The 19,271-nt window shown below is 49.7% G+C and overlaps 1 protein-coding gene across 1 annotated transcript; it reads right to left on the reverse strand.

Annotated features, from left to right (window-relative positions):
* Positions 1-408: 408 nt before the first annotated feature.
* prickle1b (prickle homolog 1b) lies at positions 409-18,832 on the reverse strand. Its single transcript, XM_084701886.1, has 8 exons — positions 18,620-18,832; positions 7,142-7,327; positions 5,386-5,499; positions 4,829-4,966; positions 3,929-4,132; positions 3,338-3,524; positions 2,052-3,035; positions 409-1,944 (listed from the first exon to the last, which is right to left on the reverse strand). Exons 2-8 carry the CDS (start codon positions 7,313-7,315, stop codon positions 1,115-1,117), a joined length of 2,631 nt encoding a protein of 876 aa, XP_084558012.1. The 5' UTR covers positions 7,316-7,327; positions 18,620-18,832; the 3' UTR covers positions 409-1,114.
* Between the last annotated feature and the right edge of the window lie 439 nt (positions 18,833-19,271).

Genomic DNA, 19,271 nt, shown 5'->3' on the forward strand with positions numbered 1-19,271 from the left:
TTGTCACAACTAGATAGTTCCATGTCAAATGGAAATGTTGAGTGCAGATTAGGATCCCTGATGGCTCAGTGGTTAAGGATGTGGGCTACTCTGTGAGGGGTCTTGTGTTCAAATCATGCTTACCCACAGAGGTTTCCTGCTAAGCTACTTTCTACAAGACGGTGTAATTGACCTTATGACACTACTAAATGACAAAGGACAACGTACGTTTTGTACGTTGTGAAAGTTTGCTTAAGGATTTCTAAGAACTCGTTCACAAAATACATAAATAGACTTTTCTTAAATAGACTTATCTCACACGGGGTGTGGGAATCTTTTGGTACCTCACGATTCGATTCTTGGGGTCGATACAATGGCAAATGACTTTCTGAAACCTGCAGCAACCCTGAGATAATATGTAACACAGCCTTAAAGATCTGGAGAGTGTTTATTAAAACATACGTTTTTATTACAGGGAAGAACAAAGTGTGGTCCAAGACTGAACTGATGTGTTCTGCCATGTCAGTTGTCATGGTTGCGTACTGTAGTACCCCAGGGTAGATGTTGGGCTAACATCAAGTTGTGGCACTTTGATTTGAAGCAGATGGCTTCAGTGGCACCATTTGGTTTGGTATAAACCTTCTGTAAGTTGCAAAGTGTGTGGAAGTAAATGTTCACATTAGTGATGCCTAAACACAAATCAGAAACATAAGACTCATCTAGAACCAAAGTATATAAAAAAAATATCAGTTACAATCTCAACTTAATATTTACATTATTAATATGTGCTATTAAATAATTATTTTGGTTAGTCTCAAGTTACTACAGAATCTTTCCTTATCAGAGATGTATTGCCATGTAATGCACACAATGGTATTGCTGGAAAACTTTCAATAGTTTATACAATTTTGGATATAAAACATGCTTTTGTTGTCAAAATGTTTGAACAACTAGAATAATTAGAGACAATAAATGTTGAATTGAATAGTGTCCAACACTTAGGAGTGTCCAATATTTCTCGGTCCATGACTCAAACGCTTGCCTACAGGAACAGATCATCACCTATTCAAGTCATGAGTGCTGGAAGGAGGCAGGAGGAGTTGCAGACAGTTCCGTAGTTCCAGTGTCGTCTCCATTATGAGATGATGCAGTTCTTTCCCCTCTGGCTCCTCCGCTTGGAGCTTGTCATGGAGCCCAGGGCCATGACCCTGGTGGGCTGGTCCTCTGCCTGGTATTGGTAGTGTCCGGACGGGCGTGGCTGAGGGATGGGCTGGCCCAGGAAATAACCTTCCTCCTCGGAGTCTGAGGATGAGGACGAACAGGTGGAGCACCAGTCCTCCTCTTCGCCATCGAAACGGGAGCGCTGGATGGAGGTCTGGAGGGAGTAGTCGGAGGTGGCGTGGGGGTAGGGCAGCGTGGGGGGTGGGCGGGGGTGTTGGCCGGGGCAGTGCAGGGACTGAGCGCGCTGCCTGGGCATCAGATCCATAGCGTTGTGGGAGCGCGTCTTGCGGCTGCGATGGCGTCCGTGATGCTGCCGGGCGCGCTGGGGGCTGGGACCAGGGCCCTGCTCCTCGAGGTGGTAGACACGCCTCCTCGCCCTCTCGCTCATGGGCGGCTGGCGCACCTGGACGTCGCCGTAGCGACCGTTATCTACCGTGTCCGCGGTGAACTTGACCATCTGAGGGGGGCGAGCCTGGGCCTGGGAGACGCTCCGTCTCATCACGGGAACACTGAGGACAGAGACTTCCTGAGCCCCTCGTCGCACCTGCTCCTCCCCCTGGGCCTCTCCCTGGCGCGGGTACAGGTTGGAGGTCAGGCTCCTGAGGGAGGCGTCGCCGTGATGGCGCAGGGAGGAGTTCAGGGTTCCCATGACGCTCATCTTGTCGCAGTCGTCGGGAGGAGCCGGGGCCTCCTGTAGGGAGAGGAGGAGCTGCTGATCCTTGATGACCCCTTCCACTGACGCTCCTGAGAGGGAGGGAGGGTTGTGAACAAATTGGACAAAAACACAACTGCAGTAGTTCTGTCCATGTGTATGACTCAGGTAAGTTGAGCTGTGTGTGCTTCAGTCTTACCAGTGATGTTGGAGAGTGCCAGAGAGTCCATAGAGTCCCCAACACTCTGCTCCACCTTTCCTAGCTCATCTGTGAGACACTCCAGAGAGTCCTGGTACCACTCCCTCTGCTCCAGCCAGAACCCAGGCTTAGCAGCAGAACCTCGTTCCCGCTCCTGGTCCACTTCCTGGATCCTCCTGGCACTGGCCGGGCCGGGATGACTTCCATAGGCCGAGTCCCCCAGCCCGTCCTGAGACTGGGCCCAGAACATCTCTGGCAGGTTCTTCCCAACCAGCCCCGGCCCCAGGCCGTGGCTCTGGGTGTGAGTGGGGGTGTTTGGGTTGGAGGTTACGGTGAAGGTGCTCTTAGGCTTCAGCCAGGGCTCCAGAGCAGAGGGTCTGCTGGTGGAGGCAGAGCTGGACCTGGCCCTGGGGTTGGCTCCCAGGCTGGGCTTGGGCTCGCTGGGCTGCTGGATGAGCCCACGGTCACCAAACTTCAGCAGCAGCTGGGTCAGGTAGTCCTCATGCTCCGCCCACTTGTCTGGCTCCTCCCCCGCCTCCTCCTGCTCCTCCCCCTCCCTCCAGAACTGCTCCTCCGGCAGTTCCAGATGGCCCAGCCTCCTGCCCACAATGTCCATCTCTCCGTCTCCGTCGGCCTCCCTGCCCAGGCCTGCGCCCGCGCTGCGGGGGGTCTGGTAGTGCGACTCGGACGCGGGAGGCTGGTTCAACAGCTGGGACTGGCGCCAGTGGTCCGCCGGGCGGCTGCTCTTGCCCACTCGCACGCTGCGGCGGGACTCGCGGGAGCGGGCGGACTGGAAGGCGGAGTCGGAGGAGTCCGACTGGTGGGAGTCCGGACCCAGGCTGCAGGCCTTGGAGCAGTAGATTCGGCCCTGCTTGGGCAGGAAGGGGCAGCCCAGCAGGGAGCTCTTACACTGGGCACAGCTGAAGCACTGGTCTGTGGCATGCCAGTGCACGCCCTCGTAGGTCATCTGGGCGTGGTCAACGCCTGGGGGGAGGGGGGGGGGCGAGGGGGAGGGAGGAGGAGAGAGGATAGGAGGTGGTTAATAATCGGCCAGTGTAACGCTGTCTGAATCCACAAGGTGTGGTCGTGTTTTATCTGGCTCATGTGAACCAGGAGAGTCCTCGTTATTTTATGTCTTAACCATGACACCAGCCAAAATAAAACTAAGGAGAACGAACACTGAAACATGTCCGAAAAAATTCCTGCAGAGTGTCAGTCTTCCTACAGTCAATGATGTATTGACCCAGATGCGACCGGGATACGGCTCAGACTTGACCGTGACTCACCGATGTTCTGTCCGCACGCCTCGCAGTACTCGGAGTAAAGCGACTCGAAGCAGCCACAGCAGAACGGTCGGCCATCTTTCATGATGTAGCGCTGGCCTCCCAGCACGGTCTTGCATTCCATACACGCAAAATGCTGCATGTGCCAGTGGCGACCCTCTGCCTCAGTACACTCATCCGCAAAGATGATCTGAGGGGACAAACACACAAACACACACACACTCAGCTACACTACAAAGACAGTGATGAGAGAGAGCGACAGCAGGGTTTGCAGGTGAAAGCCGCTGTTGATGTAGCTCTACCAACTCCTGGATGTACCTCTTGACGTGGTGTTCCTAGCTATGATAGCAACAAGAACCACAACACGACCGATGAAGTCTTAACGGGTCAAAATGTGTTTGTGTTGTTCGGCTGTTGTGTGATTTGTGTTGTTCGGCTGTTGTGTGATTTGTGTTGTTCGGCTGTTGTGTGATTTGTGTTGTTCGGCTGTTGTGTGATTTGTGTTGTTCGGCTGTTGTGTGATTTGTGTTGTTCGGCTGTTGTGTGATTTGTGTTGTTCGGCTGTTGTGTGATGGGAGCCGCCCCAGAAACGACCTCGTCGCAGGCGGAACAGCGGGGTTTCAGCAGCTCAGCGTGGTGGCGTCCACAGTAGACCCGCCCCCCCTGGTGGAAGTAGATGAGGTCCACCAGCAGAACCTCACACGTGGAACACGCAAAGCATGCTGGGTGCCAGCAAGGTCCCGGCCCCGCCCTGGACGCAAAGATGGCCATCTCTCCTCCGCTGATGCCCCCGCCACACTGGAAGAAACCGCAGGACGCTAGGTTAGCACAGCTGACAGACCCCTTCTGGAGGGTTCTCCAACACTGGTGGATTTGCGTGAACAAATCATGAATGAATGACATCGTGATCACGTGACAGAAAAGTGCCCGGACGCTTGGTCGCTGATCTTTTTATAACTACGGCAACTCACAGCCAGCAGACACCACACTAGACTGCCGGCTGCTATGACCACAGCACGTTGGCCTTCTAGACAGGGGTGTCGTGTGTCCCATGGAACTGCGGTACTTGGAAACCAAAAACCAAAGTGTGTGTGTGTGTGTGGGGGGACAGCTCCACATCTGCTTTCCAGCAGGGTTACCCTGTCTACCTTCGTGGTTGTGTTTCCTTAACGGCACGTCTGGCAGGCACGCCTGCTCACCCGCTCAGCAGGAGCTGTGTCCTCCCAGAGGATGTGGTTTTGGGTCAGGACAGTTAAACAAGCTTGGCCATGGGATGTGTTTAAACTAGGGTTTAGGGCCAGACTCTGACCATCCCCCTGGCTCTCTGGAGACCAACCAGGGCTGGTGTCCCAGCAGACAGAGGGCTGCAGGCTAGGCAAGAAGCAGCCTCCCTCCTCTGGGTGGTCTGACCTCCTCGCTCAGAGAGACACAACCTGCTCCTCTCCTCACTCTCTATGGGGTGGGATTGAATGTGTGTGTGTGTAGTGTACTTACATGTTCACAGCGCGTGTGTTGCAGAGTGCGAGGCAGTATTTTGGGTGTGCCTCTGCCCAGAGCTTCTCTCTTTCTCTGGACGCTGAACATGTGGAGCTCCCTTTTCTCCTCCTCACTCAACGACTGGCAATACCTCACCTGGACACACATGGGGGGCAGAGACAGAGAGAGAAGAAAAACATTAGGAGTCATCCCAGCCTCTTCCCCTGACCGGCTCTGGTGCACAGCAGAGAGTGGTTTTAAACAGGCTCCCCTTCTTCGGCAACACAAATGGTACAATCCAACACTAACCATGTTTATATTTAGAGGACAGGAAGAACACTAACAAGCAACTCTGTTGTTCTCTAAATGATGGTTAACTGTGCTGGCATGCACAAACACACACACACACACACACACACACAGGCTCCTCTCAGCCTTGTAAACCCACAGCTATGTCAGGAATCCATTCCTAGGGTCCTGTTTCTGGTTTGTCAGCAAACATCATTGGATACAGTCAGCCAGCTAGTCAGCCAGCCATCCATCCAGCCAGTCAGTCAGTCAGTCTGGTTTCCTACCTCATTGTCGTGAGGGGGCAGCTGGTATAGAAGTTGTCTGACCCGGTCCTTCTCTCCCGGGCTGTTGACATATGGAACCTTGTCCTCCGGAAGGCTGGAGAAGTACAGTTGCACCTGGGGAAGGAGGGATAAGGGGATGGAGGAGAGGTAGAGAGATAATATAAGGTTAGAGAGGAGAAACAGAGCTGCACCTGGGGAAGGAGGGATAGGGAGGGTGGAGTGGAGGAGGTTAGATGGATAATAAAAGGTTTGACAGGCTTTGGGGTTAAACACGTTGTCCGTACAGGGGCTTTCAGCAAGGCATGGCCTTCACAGAGCATGTGAGGTCAATACACCACAGCTGCATTTCCTGTTGCGGAGGTCTTAGTGACCACATGCTGACAGGGAAGGTGTTTTTTGTTGTGCTTCAGGCTGCAGGCCGTGGAGGTAGGGGGGGGGGGGGTATTTGGGTTTGGAGGCCTTCAATTGATGTCAGACTATGTTACCCTGGTACTCATTAATACCATGTGTGCTTACGTTTGGTGGGAGAGAGAGAAAGGGAAAAAAAACTGACAGATAAAGAGAGAAAGAAAGGGGGTGAGTGTGTGTGTGAGAGAAAGAGAGAGAGAGAGAGAGAGAGAGAGAGAGAGAGAGAGAGAGAGAGAGAGAGAGAGAGAGAGAGAGAGAGAGAGAGAGAGAGTGAGAGAGAGAGAGAGAGAGAAAGAGAGAGAAGCTGGTAACGCTCCACATCGCTTGCAGGCAAGAGGCCAATCCTGTTTGCAGATGGAGCTGAACTGTAGAGAAAGGAGTTGGTCTTAATAGTGCTGCAGACACCACACGCACACAACACACACACAGCTCTCACACACAAACACACAACACACACACATACAGAGCAGACTTCACTCCGCAACAGCCCTAGGCTGTGAGTCGCCTGTAACCGTCTGCTGAGTGAGCAAGTCAGGACACCTGACACAGTGTCATCAACATCCAGCTGCCATCAAGGCTGTCTGACTGAAGAAACGAGATGGAGCTGATGAATAACCAGCAACTGTATTGTGAGAACTCAAACCAACACTGCTGTTCTACTCTGCTCTACCAACACTGCTGTTCTACTCTGTTCTACCAACACTGCTGTTCTACTCTGCTCTACCAACACTGCTGTTGTGCTCTGCTCTACCAACACTGCTGTTCTACTCTGCTCTACCAACACTGCTGTTCTGCTCTACCAACACAGCTGTTCTGCTCTACCAACACGGCTGTTCTGCTCTACCAACACTGCTGCTCTGCTCTGCTCTACCAACACTGCTGCTCTGCTCTGCTCTACCAACACTGCTGTTCTGCTCTACCAACACTGCTGTTCTGCTCTGCTCTACCAACACTGCTGTTCTGCTCTACCAACACTGCTGGGGTGGGGGTGGAGAGGAGCTGGCCGGGAGGGGTGGGGGTTGGCCAGCATCAGGCAACGGCATGAATAATGTCTACTGTTGCCATGTTCCCTCACTTAGTCCCACGGCTGTCTCTCTCCATCCTGTCAGAGGGAAGCAGCTCCACAGGCCCTGCTGGGGCTCCACTCCCCCCACGCTGCCACTCCCTGTCGCCTTCCCACGCCCAACACGGAGATGCTCCCTCGTGTGTTCTCTTGTGACCAATCTTCTGTTAATTGTATCAGCCAAATTGGGTTGGAACAGGATAACAGGCTAGGTTTGGATGGTGTGTGTGTGTGTGTGTGTGTGTGTGTGTGTGTGTGTGTGTGTGAGGGCTGTCCAGGTCTCACCTGCTCAGGTCTGAGTCCAGGCGGGACCCAGGCGTACTCCTCCAGGGCGCAGCCTGAGTCGTCGTCGGAGGTGGAGCTCCTCTGGAAGCCCAGCCCCAGCTGCTTCAGGTGTCCCCCCACACGCGGCTCCATGTCCTGGCCTCGCACCGCCAAGCGCTCCCTCTCCAGGTTCATCACACGGGGGCGCTGGAGAGCCCAGGGCAGAGGGGGGGGAGAGAGAGATAAGTTTTAAGACATGGTGCATATTATGGAGTTCTTGTCACGGTGGAAGAGATGAGAGTAAGAAGGATAGAGGAGTAGAGTAAAGAATACAGGACAGGAGAGTAGAAGGACCTAATCCCACAGTTATCTTAATCTCTATAGGACAGCATGTACCCTGCTCCACCATAGCTGCCTGCCAGGAGGTCTGAATGGAGCGGGGTCAAACCCATTTGTTTTTGTTTGTGGTTTGTGTGTGGGTGTGTGCGTGTGTCTGCGACGACGTATGTGTAATGACCGCCTACTGTATTACCTAACTAAGCACATGTGCTTCAGTTGGTGTGTTTTATTGCAGTGAAAGGCCTTGTAAAAGCTGGTGTGCAAGTTACGCAGGGACAGAAAGAGAGGACAACTGGTACACATGCAGAACGACAATTCACTTATGTCCACGCGCGCACACGCGCACACAAAGACCACACTTTGCTAATCTAAGCGGTTTCAGCGTTGAAATGTGGTGAGTTTTACAGGCTGATAAGAACCAGGTTGTTGCATCAGAAGCAGGGGTCATTGACTGTGTGTGAGGTGGCCCAGTGTCACTGTGAGCCCCCCCCCCCCCCTCCAGCCTGACACTGTAACAGCCCTACTGTCTGGAGGTGGTGGAACAAACACCTGTGTGGAGCTCAGCTCCTGTAATGTGTTCATGAGACAGGAGGAGTCTCCCTCCCCCCCACACACACACGCACACACATCCTCCTCCATCACACCTTCAGACACTAGCGAGGGTCCCTCCCAACAGCACCCCAGATACTGCTGTGGTACAGAACACGAGAACCGGTTCTACCAGTCCTAACCATCTTCCTTCAGCTTCATTCGAATTTGTCAACGAATCGAGTCAAACCCAGTGAAATGGGCTAATGTTAAGGTCTGAACAGTCTGCCCTAACACCCTCCCGCTGTCCTGACCAATCAGGCATGTACATCTACCCTCCAGTCTACATCAGCCATAACCAACCAATCACAGCACATTATGGAAATGGGATTCTACAACGAATAGGATGTGTCAGGCTGACTTAGCATAGAAAAAACTGTTACAACATGGCTGGAAGCCTCTAAAAACAAATTTCACAGTATATGAAAGTGGCTCAACTTCAACCACACCCTTAACGCAGCACACTAGAGCCTTGTTGTTCAGCGACTGATCTGAGAGATGTTATAAAGAGAGAAGTCTGACAAGATGGACGGATAACCACGGCTCTTAGAAGATCCAGTGTTCCTCTCACTGATCAGAGTAGCAATGGTACCAACAGCTCTGGTTCTGTCTGGTAGAAGACAATCTCTCACTGCAGCAGGAGAACTTTCCAGCCTGATGAGTAGTATGAAATGATGAATTTTAGTGAGTAACAAGAGTCAACGAATGCTTCTTAGAAAACAGCCACCCCCTCCAGAACCCCTCTCTAGGAGTCTGGAGCCCATATGGGAATATTGGGGCCGCTCATGTTACACCTGGGCACAACGCTGGCAACAACACAATGTCCGTCTTTGTCCAAAACAAAAACACACGTCTGCCTCTAACCTCAGCCTAGCCGTTACCCTCTCTGCTGGCCCTGCCATCTCTCCCCTGCCTCGATCCATACCTTCCCTTTAAAGCCCAGCCGTGTAGAAGGGGAGGTGGGGGGGGTGGTAAAAAACGTTTGAAAAGGCGTTTAAGGAGCTGGGTAAACAAGCTCCAGATGTCATTGTGAGCAGCAGGGTGGCTGTGCTTAAGGCCTCTGCACAGAGACGGCTCCAGCACAGCCACAGCACAGCCACAGCCACCCGCAGCAGAGCCTCAGCACAGCTGAATTCGGACTTATTAATACTGGGAGGATCTAGAGGATCAATACCACTGTAGGCCATCCCTCTAAATACCAGTCTGTTCGGAACTGACTTGCGTGGCATCAAATTAAGATATAAATAAGAACGTAGTGGTCTTACCTGTAAAAAGAGCATGCTACCCTCTTGAACTGCTAGTTCTCACAGCCCACAAATGGTTGAGATGAGTGGTTCCTCTCCTGGCCCAGTCACACTGCTAGAGCAGCAGCAGCAGCAACAGCAGCAGGTATCTAACATGGGCACAGGACCCGCTCACTGTCCTCAGATCCGTCCAATCTTAGGCTCCACAGACAAGCCTGCTCCCTGCATAGGCTGATCAGGTGAACCCACAGAGAGAATATCTCACGAGGCCACGGTCAGTCTGGCTGACCCCCACAGCAAAGACAGGAGATATTTCTGGTTCCAAGTGTTCTGGCTCCAAGTGGAGAGTGTGTGTTGGAGTGAGAGTGTGTGGGAGTAAGTGTGTGTGTGTGTGGTGTGGCAGTCAGGCTCAAGTCAGCCCCTCCCTCCCTCCTTCTTCTCTTTCTGCCCAGCCCTCCTCCCTCTGCACTTCAAACACACTCTTCAGAATCAACAACGCCCCTCCCCCCTCCCCCTCCCCCCTCTCACCACTCAGAATTCCTTCATCCAGATGACAGTCCAGGTTCTCTCTTTCCCCTTCTCTCTCCCTCTCAAAGTTGTTTCTCCCTCCAGACCTCCCATCTGTAATGTTGATGTTACATCACAGTCCGGAACTGGCTAAAGCAAACATCTGGTTTCATCTGTCTCTATCACAAACATCTGTTTCAAGCTCATTCTCTCTCTCTCTCTCTCTCTCTCTCTCTCTCTCTCCCTCCTCCCTCTCTCTCTCTCTCCTGATGACCAGCTGGATCAGTGCCTGGCCTCAAGGACAGTGCTGGTCGTTGTGATGAAAGGAGAGACAGCCTGGATCCTGCGCTGGTTTCCCCCTGCAGAGCCTGCATGGAGATGAGCTGCAGCTTCTTACACAGTGGGGCGGCAGGCCTAAACAAACATTAACAGGAACTGGTGTTTTCACTGGTGTGTTGTTGCAACACCTTAAAGTGTACTTTACAGTTATAAACCCAACCAAACTCCTAATCTTCATGTAGCCTGTTCTCTCTATCTATCGTGATAAATATGTCCAGTGTCACTAGCGTGACATTAAAACAGGTAGTAATTATAACTACTTTTTTTCTTTAAGTAGGTCAGAGCCCATACTTCTTTACTGGAGCTTGAGTGAAAAAGTGTAGTCAGCACTTTAACGTTTACCCGAGTCTTTTTAAACAGGAGTATCTGTACGTCTACTTGAGTGAAGGATGTGTGTACTTTTTCCATCTCTGGTTCTCACGAGGAAGCCAGTCTCTCTCACCAAGCCCAGGCGTCATGCTGCCGTCTGAACGAGGGAGGAGAGAGGACCCCCACCCACACCTACACCCCCGAATTCATCTCCCACTTCATCAGCTCACAATGATGTCGTTGAAGGGTGACACTTCTCTTCAACACTCTACAGTCTGACAAACTGGGAAAAGGGTCGTTTCGCCGTAGCTAGAAGAGCAGACCTGCTGCGTTCACCCAGTGCACGAATAAACATATCAGCCTTGACTTTCCACCAACTGACGTGGAGGAACGTTGTTGGGATTTGTCAGTGTTCCTGGTTCATCCATCATGGTGAAGCTTGGGACAAACAGTTTTTATTTAGACCACATGATGGATGCTTCCCTGAGCATTGTCCCGACAGACAAAGACACTCCTCGCCATGACAACGGCCTGATTGCCACTTGGGAGGCTGTGGAAAGCAGGCCCAGGTCACATGACACATCATTTTGTCCTAATGACATCAGGAGAAGCAAGGGGGAGGGGTGAGGAGGAAGGGGTGAGGGGGAGGAGGGGTAGAAAGACATTTTGGCAGCTCTCTCAGTCTGAGAACTTTAAGTGAAGCTCTCCAGTTTACCAGGAGGCTCTCTTGGCAGCGCTTCCCAGAAACCACTTTCAGGTACATCTGAAAATAACATCTTTCCAGCTTCCCTTCAAGATCCTAGATACCAACATTCTACGACTCTGGAAATGTCAAGGACGTGAGGAAAATAACTCTCTTTGCTTGACCGGGACGACCAAAGAACGAGTGAAATGTCGGTGTTCTGGAGGGTGTCTGTCCCAGCCTTCAGAACCTCCAGAACCTTCTGTTCCAGAACCAGGAAGGAGTGGTGCCCCCCTCCCCCCTCTGTGTGTTCCAGGAGGACCAGGAAGTGTTGGGAAAATCACTGAGGGGACATTTCCTCTTCCTTCCTTCGTATTGTGCTGGGGCTTGACCCTCCCCTTGAGAGGGGGGGGGGGGTGGAGGGGTGGGGGGGGGGTGGCTCTCTGACAGCCAGTGAACCTGTGTGAAGGCCTGAATGGACGGTGCCCTGGCTGTATTCACATGTCCACCTCTGACCAGTCTACATGAATAACGAGCGGTTTATACAGTGACCTTTGACATTAACAAATGGACACACACACATATATATATATATATATATATATACACACATGCAAACACCTACACAACCCTAACCCCTGCTTTTTTCTCATCTCCTCCAACCCAAGTGCAGTATTGTATTCAGATTGACCTTTAATTCACCACCAAGGGAAAGCCCTGACATCTAAGCTGAGCCTGTGATGTCAACTTTAGAAACATACTGCTTGATCATTATGTCCTATTCACATCTAAACATGGAAACGGGGTTAATGATGTCCTGGCTGGTGCTTGCGTTGTTCCTGTTCTTCGAGTGTTTGTGTGGGGATGAATTGGTGTGCTAATGATGTGAGACAGTTGTGCCAGCATGACAGGAGTAACACCAGACAACACAGGTAGTTTGATAAGGCACGCTAGCTCTCCAGATTTACATATCACAAGCACGTCTGACAGATACCAGAATATCAACCCACTACACAGACCAGGCCAGACCAAGCTTGGGGTCATCTAATCCTAACTTGCCCCCCACCCACCCATCCCTTGGAAAATAACAAGAGTCTGGTGTTTCCATTGCAATGTAAATGAGCATGTCATTCACTGGCTCTCTATTGTCAAGTGGTCTTCCAGGGGGACTATTCAAGTCTCAATTCACATCCATTATCATCCAATATGTAGGCCATTCACACCCACACCGAGCAATCCTCTTCAACCCTTCACACCTAACAGCAGCCCCTGCTAACAAAATGCTATGCCAGAACACAAGGTAGGCTAGGAGACAACAAGCCCTTGATAAGAGAACAGTCGCTCTGTTAACAGCATGCTAACTCCGCTAGCTATCCCGTTACAAGCAGAGGTGCATGCCGGGGCTGTGAAGGCAGGCTGGTTAGGCTCTCTGCTTCTCCTGTCGTGCTCCACACCTTCACCTCTCCCTCTGCAGGTGGGTGCAGGGCAAAGCGCCAGCACAGTGTTAATATCCTCTGACCCAGAGAGAAGATGACATGTTTGCGTGATATGGGGTGTGCCAGAGTTTAACAACCTAACAGCTAGTTATTAACACACCTTTGCAAGAATAGACACAAGCAATAAAAAAAACATTTAAAACACCTTGCTCACTCACTGAGATCTGAAACCTCATCCCGAGACTTGTGTGAACCTGAAACTGAATCCAAATGACCCTTCACTTTCCTCTTTAGACAGTACACTTAGGACCTTGCTGTTAACCACCAACCCACCGCCACAGTTACGCTCCCACACACACACACACCAGCATGCTATCCAAGTAACCTGTGAATAACCTGTGTTTTACAGTTCTGGAACCTTTGGACAGTCAGTTCGCAGTGCCATGGTTAGACCTGCGAGGAACAGCAGCTGGCTGACATACAAATCACCTCTTTAGTTCGAAAACGTATTTATCTCAGATCAGATATCTATTGCTGACGCACAGATAGATTACTGTGGGGCTACTGCTGTGGAGCCTGAATCCTGTTTGCATCGGGATCCATCTCTGGGTATTATCCTGAGGGATTATGATGTGCAGGGGGAGAGATTGGTGGAGGGAAGAGGTGTTATACCATGTCAGAGCACAATGCCACACATCCCATCACCAGCCGGTCTCAACACACGCCTAGCAGGAAGCAAAGCTGCTCATGAGTGAGACATATGTGCATCACAACGTTTCTCATCCCTGTCACGGACGATCGATGTGGGCGCCGTCAGCAACGACGACAGTCAGGAATCGTATGCCACACGTGTGTCTACCCTCATCATATATTTTTAGGTTAAATTGTAAATGATGGCTACTTATATTTGTAATTTTTATTCCCCTTAATATTAGCTAGAACCCCCTTAGTATTAGCTAGACTTTGCTCCTTTTGTACAGTTAGTCCACATATTTAAGTTTCAATATTCCTATATGTTTAATGTATGCACCTCCCTGCCAAAGTAAATTCCTTGTTTGTGCAAACACTCATGGCGAATAAAATCCCTTCTGATTCGGATTCTGATCTGTCTTCTGGTCCATGTAGGCTTCTGGACTCACAGCAGCCTTCCCTGCTAACCTAGTTCTCCAGTGTAGTGGTGGAAGACAGGGGAAGCACACCTGTGTGAATGTATGTGTGTGAGGCCATAGACATGAGCAGGGAGGAATCTCTTTGTGTGTCGGGCCCCTCCGTGGAGTGTGAGGGCAGGTAATAATAGAGATCATTAGCATGGAGGGAGAGCACGTTCACACGTTCCCTCTACCTCCCACAGGAGATGGAACACTGCTGTTCACACCGTCACAATGACCGTTAGACATCAGACACTCACCGCCAGGGAAATAGCAACGACATCAAAGTCCTTGGAGAGAAAGACAGAGAGAGAGAGAAAGAGATGAGAGAGAGAGAAAGATGACAGGTAGAGAGAGAGAGAGAGAGAGAGAGAGGGAGAGGGAGAGAGAGAGAGAGAGAGAGAGAGAAATAGATGAGAGAGAGAGAAAGATGAGAGGGAGAGAGAGAGAAAGAGAGAGAGAGAGAGAGGGAGAGGGAGAGAGAGAGAGAGAGAGAGAGAGAGAGAGAGAGGGAGAGAGAGAGAGAGAGAGAGAGAGAGAGAGAGGGAGAGAGAGAGAGAGAGAGAGAGACGGAGAGAGAGAGAGAGAGAGATGAAGAGAGAGACAGCGTTGCATCGTCACCCTGATGTATAGTGTAATACCTCCCTCTCTTCTCCCCCCCCCCAGTTATCTCCTCTTCTCCTTAGAAAGGCCACACAGGCCTGTAATGACAGGACTCAGGGGGGAGCAGTCAGTCAAGCAGGATAAACATACACACACAGACACACACACACACACGTCCAATACATCACACTCAACACCACACACACAATTACACAAGGCCATGATTTCCCATAATTCGCTAGTCCTAACGTGACAAGCAGAATAAACCATGACCAACCTAAATGCTTCTGGCTTCCTGACACAGTATACTAAGCTAGCTAGTTTGGCCTAGTTGTTCAGTGAGACCCAACTCAAGGCTGAGGAAGAGGAGAAGGAGGAGGAAGAATGAAACTGTTTAGAGTATACTACAAATCCCTGTCCATATTACATTTACATTTAGTATATTAGCAAACACTCTTATCCAGAGCGACTTACAGTAAGTACAGGGACATTCCCGCCGAGGCAAGTAGGGTGAAGTGCCTTGCCCAAGGACACAACATCATTTGGCACGGCCGAACCGGCAACCGTCTGATTAATAGCCCTATTCCCTTCCCGCTCAGCCATCTGACTCCCTACACTTTATCCATTCACTGTATGTTTCTACCTATGAAACTTTACATGTGTTGAGAAAGGGTGAGCCGGATGTAGAGAGAAACAGAGAGAGACAGAGAAAAGATAAATGGTTGTTTTGCTGGGTTTGTATGTGACACCTCAGTGACAGCAACATTCCACACAGCCTCTCCAGGTGCTGGCGTGGTCTGGCCCGAGGTTCGGGGACAAACACACAGAAAAGAAGACAACTTCATCCCCTACTACACCACACACACTTACATACTGCGATCACACTCCCCCCACTCATGAGGAGAGCGCTGACCTGAAGCCAATGGGATATCTTGCTGGGAAGTAAGCCTCCCGCTGTCTAATGGCCTAGGGGAAGGGGTTCTGAAGGGGGTGGTTCTGCAGGAGGGGGGGGGCTCCTTGAGAGAGCTTTCTCTGTAGGAAAGTGAAACACATATCCATGCAGAAAAAACAAGTCCCCACATGTTGGATTCGACAGTTGACTGGTTTGGGAAGATGAATGAATCCCTCAGTGAAGCAACCTCCTAATTATGTTGCAATTTATAGCAATTAATTACAAACGTTTAATCATAACCGTTAATATGGTGGTTACAGAACCTACAAACCACTATGGTTGTGTATTAGCTGGCTGGAATCGACAGTTTATCTCTCTCTCACTCTCCCCCTCTCTCTCATATATCTCCTGTATAACAGCAGTGTCTACAGGTGTCACACACTGCACATTGTCTCCCTTCTTCCACTGTCTGAACGTTCCCACCACTTGGATATCAGATACCATCTATCTAAGCCATCAAAGCTTGGGGATTAGGTTTGCTTGTAAGTCACTGTGTAAGTTGTTCATGTCGCTCTGTGCTCAGAGAGATGATCCAGTAATTATACGGTCATGGTAAACTCCACCTGTCTGTGCATACAGACCCCGAGTCTAGCTATGGTGTTTACTGTTACTCTACAGCCTTTTAATCACATGCTTTTAATGACAATTACTTTGAGTGGCTTAATAACTGGTATTAGTATTACTGACAATTTTGCGTGTGTTTGTGTGTGTGTGTGTGTGTGCAGAGGTGTGAGGTGGGGGAACAGAGAGAGGGAGCCACGATAGAACAGACTGAAAAGGGATAGTGAGAGAAAACCAATGCCTTCCTTTAATCATCATCAAATGCAGAGCTGTGTGTGGGTAATTAAGGTGGTGCCTAACTGACTTGCACTGTGAGGCATGAATCACAAGTGTCCAAACAGCCCAGATCAGTTACAGCATCATTCTCTGCTGCAGGCTCCTCACTGCTGCTTTGCAAGTCCTAACACACAACATGAAGAACTGGATCTAGATAACGACCAATGTAGAGAGAGGGAGAGAGATTCTGGAAATGTTCCTTCTTCCTCCTCATTCAACGAGAAAACTGCTTCAGGTCGGAGGAGCTTGGTGTGAAAACACAGATGAGGAGTTGGAACAAACTCACCCTTCACTGCATATCCCTCAAGCACTAGTCATGATTCATGAGTACCTATATGCACACAAGTATAGAAAAACACACCAACACAAACCCTTACAATACTGTCCTATACCCTATATGGGTTGTTGTCCTCTGCTAGTCACATGTCTCATAACCCCGGTCTTCAAACATTAGCCTGACTGACAAAGTTAGTCCAAGTACCCCATGACAGAGCGTTGGTCAGCTCCACTTGTTCAGAACTTGGCCTCAGTGCAAAGTTGGAGCGTCCAGGCAGGAAAGTGCTGTGGTCAGCAGAGGCCTACAGCCCTGCTTCTCTTTGGGAGGACAGTCGAGGCTCTGTGCACAGTAACTCTGGTTACACCTCAGGCCTACACGCACAGCCTTGTTGACACACTAATGGATGAGGTGACACAAACACACAGACTGTCTCTCTCTCTCTCTCTCTCTCTCTCTCTCTCTCTCTCTCTCTCTCTCTCTCTCCCATACACATATATATTTCATACTCATGTTTATGCTTCATGTTGGATACATTTATTTAATGTCATAGCTGTTTCAGTTCCAACGTAAACACGGAGAGTAAGTAAATCCATTGGGACAAAAACCGACTGGCAAAGAATCTGAACTGGACCCTGCATGCCCTAAAATATAGAGGAAGTCTACACAGAGAGAACACAGACTCCGATCCCTACATTGGGGCTTAATTGCATTATTAACAAAAAGAATATGAAAAATGAGGTGTGTGGACTATGGAGTCAGCCAAGCATCCATCCAACCTCTCAGTCAGCCCACCAATAAAAGGTTTTCCAGAAGGGAGTCCAAGAACATCAACATTTTATTTGCTGTTTCCTCAAACACCCAAGTATACACAGAACTACTGTACGGAGTGGTAGACTACACTGGCTTCTTAAGGTGCTGATGCAGAAAACATGTTCCCAGGAAGTCTCTATGGCAATCACACAGAACAAACAAAACATACCCAATAAGAAGTATAGAATGCTTAACTTACACCTAGGTGTTCACTAAAATAATCCATTCTCCTCACTCTCCGAAAAAAAACAGGTAGGTCAACGTAATATCTTATCATCACATGTTGTTACAAAGCATTCCAGTGATGCATTCCAGTCACCTGAGCTAAAGGTAAAAGTAAGTCAGGAAGCCCTCCATGTGGTCTAAATGGCTGAAGTATTAACTGGACTTACTGACCCCTCCCTAGACCCCCTCAGTCAGCAGTAACATGCTTCTGGTGTAGTTTGTCATTCACTGGAGGACTGGACTGCCTTGCAACACTGTCACATCTGGTATATGACTATGCAATTATACGTTTTGTTCCCTTATTATTTAGAAATGCATTCACTTTGTATTGTGCATTGTAGTCAACTACCACTAGGTGACACCACCATCATCACTGCGTTTTTTACGGTAATAGGGCAACTTTTGCAACTTATGCCTTGAACGACTGGGGAGAATTTAAACATATCAAGTCTCAACGTACACTTAAATGGTTATATTCGATCTGTAATAATAACGTTTTAAGATGCCGGTCGAAGATGTTAATATGACAACTGCTGAATAGGTAGTTAGCGTCACTACAGGTTAGGTTTCACACGCCGAATACCTTAATGATGGATGTATCTGGCAAGTAAATGAGAGAGGGAGAGGGAGAGAAAGAGAGAGAGAGAGAGAGAGAGAGAGAGAGAGAGAGAGAGAGAGAGAGAGAGAGAGAGAAAAAAACTCTGAATGACAGCAACAGCTGAGTCCACACATCTGTAACTCCACATAGTCGCGCGGCGCGTCAAGCACCAGAATGTAACCCCTTCTCTGCGCGTCTTTGCGCACAAGTTGAAAATCCCTTTCGACTTTTTCGACAACCTTCATGGTGCTCAGTGTTCACCAATTTCTTATAAGTTTAAAGCTGGTCAATTTCTACCGTAAGCAACGATTGAAACCAGAGCCAACCATCCATATGTGACAGTGCACCGCTCGTGAGGACCACACCTCTCGCAAGACAGCAGAAAAGTAGACAAACTCCATCAGAGACGAGAAGACAGTTTACATGTGAAGCTTGATGGGCTAAGTGTGCGTCGACGTTTGATGAAGAGATGATTGAGTTGCCTAGGTCTCAAAACTCTAACACAGTTGACTAAGACATGCAAATGCAAAGTGCACCAAACCTGCAATGTGGTATCACGCTAACACAGACACACAAACAAAACTGTGATGAGAACAGACACTCACCAGACTCCGATTAAGGGGATTCGGTCCTGACGGATTATTCCTTTATTCTGGTAGAATAATCACTTTTGTCGTCATAGGCGATAAGCTAAACCGAAAAGTAGAAGTATCTGAAATCCAATACTAGAAAGCAGTCGGCTTTCCTGACATCGTGGAGCCGCGGTCTGGTTTCAGCGCACAGTCCGACAGCTGAGGACGCAGAGTAAACAGCGCCGTTCAGCATTACAAGTTAAAGCACACCGAGGCTCACGAGCGGCCAGATGACATTAGCTTTGCTCTCTGCCTATTGGTTCACACAACGCCCCCCTCTGCCCCCCTCCACCCCCCCCCCCCCCCACCCCCCACACGCACACATACAGGCAGGCAGGTTGAAGTTAAGCTGCAAGTATTGTTCAACGAGCCTGGTAGCTGAGATGTGGTTACATTGCACTGTGACTGGTAAATACACAGTTCCTTCCACCAAAATAAAGAACAATGTTTTTCTGATCCTTGATCTTCTGCTGAACTTTGTATAAGCACTGCACTATATGAATATAAGAAAAAGAAGACATTTGTGTATTGGAAAACCTAATGGACTAGATTAGATCATGAGAGGCCACTTCTTCAAGTGTCTTATGTTGAGACAACTTGGACATGACAGTTGTGGGACTGTACT

This window comes from Hypomesus nipponensis, chromosome 7 (assembly GCF_054491055.1).
Source record: "Hypomesus nipponensis isolate SF chromosome 7, ASM5449105v1, whole genome shotgun sequence".
NCBI classification, from domain to species: domain Eukaryota; kingdom Metazoa; phylum Chordata; class Actinopteri; order Osmeriformes; family Osmeridae; genus Hypomesus; species Hypomesus nipponensis.

Excerpts from the sequence above, each read along its gene's own strand:
- prickle1b (XM_084701886.1), bottom strand. The coding sequence starts at position 7,315 with ATGAACCTGGAGAGGGAGCGCTTGGCGGTGCGAGGCCAGGACATGGAG. Across the intron at positions 3,036-3,337 it reads GGCGTGCGGACAGAACATCG|GCGTTGACCACGCCCAGATG; the intron begins GTGAGTCACGGT and ends CCCTCCCCCCAG. Across the intron at positions 1,945-2,051 it reads GGCACTCTCCAACATCACTG|GAGCGTCAGTGGAAGGGGTC; the intron begins GTAAGACTGAAG and ends CCTCCCTCTCAG.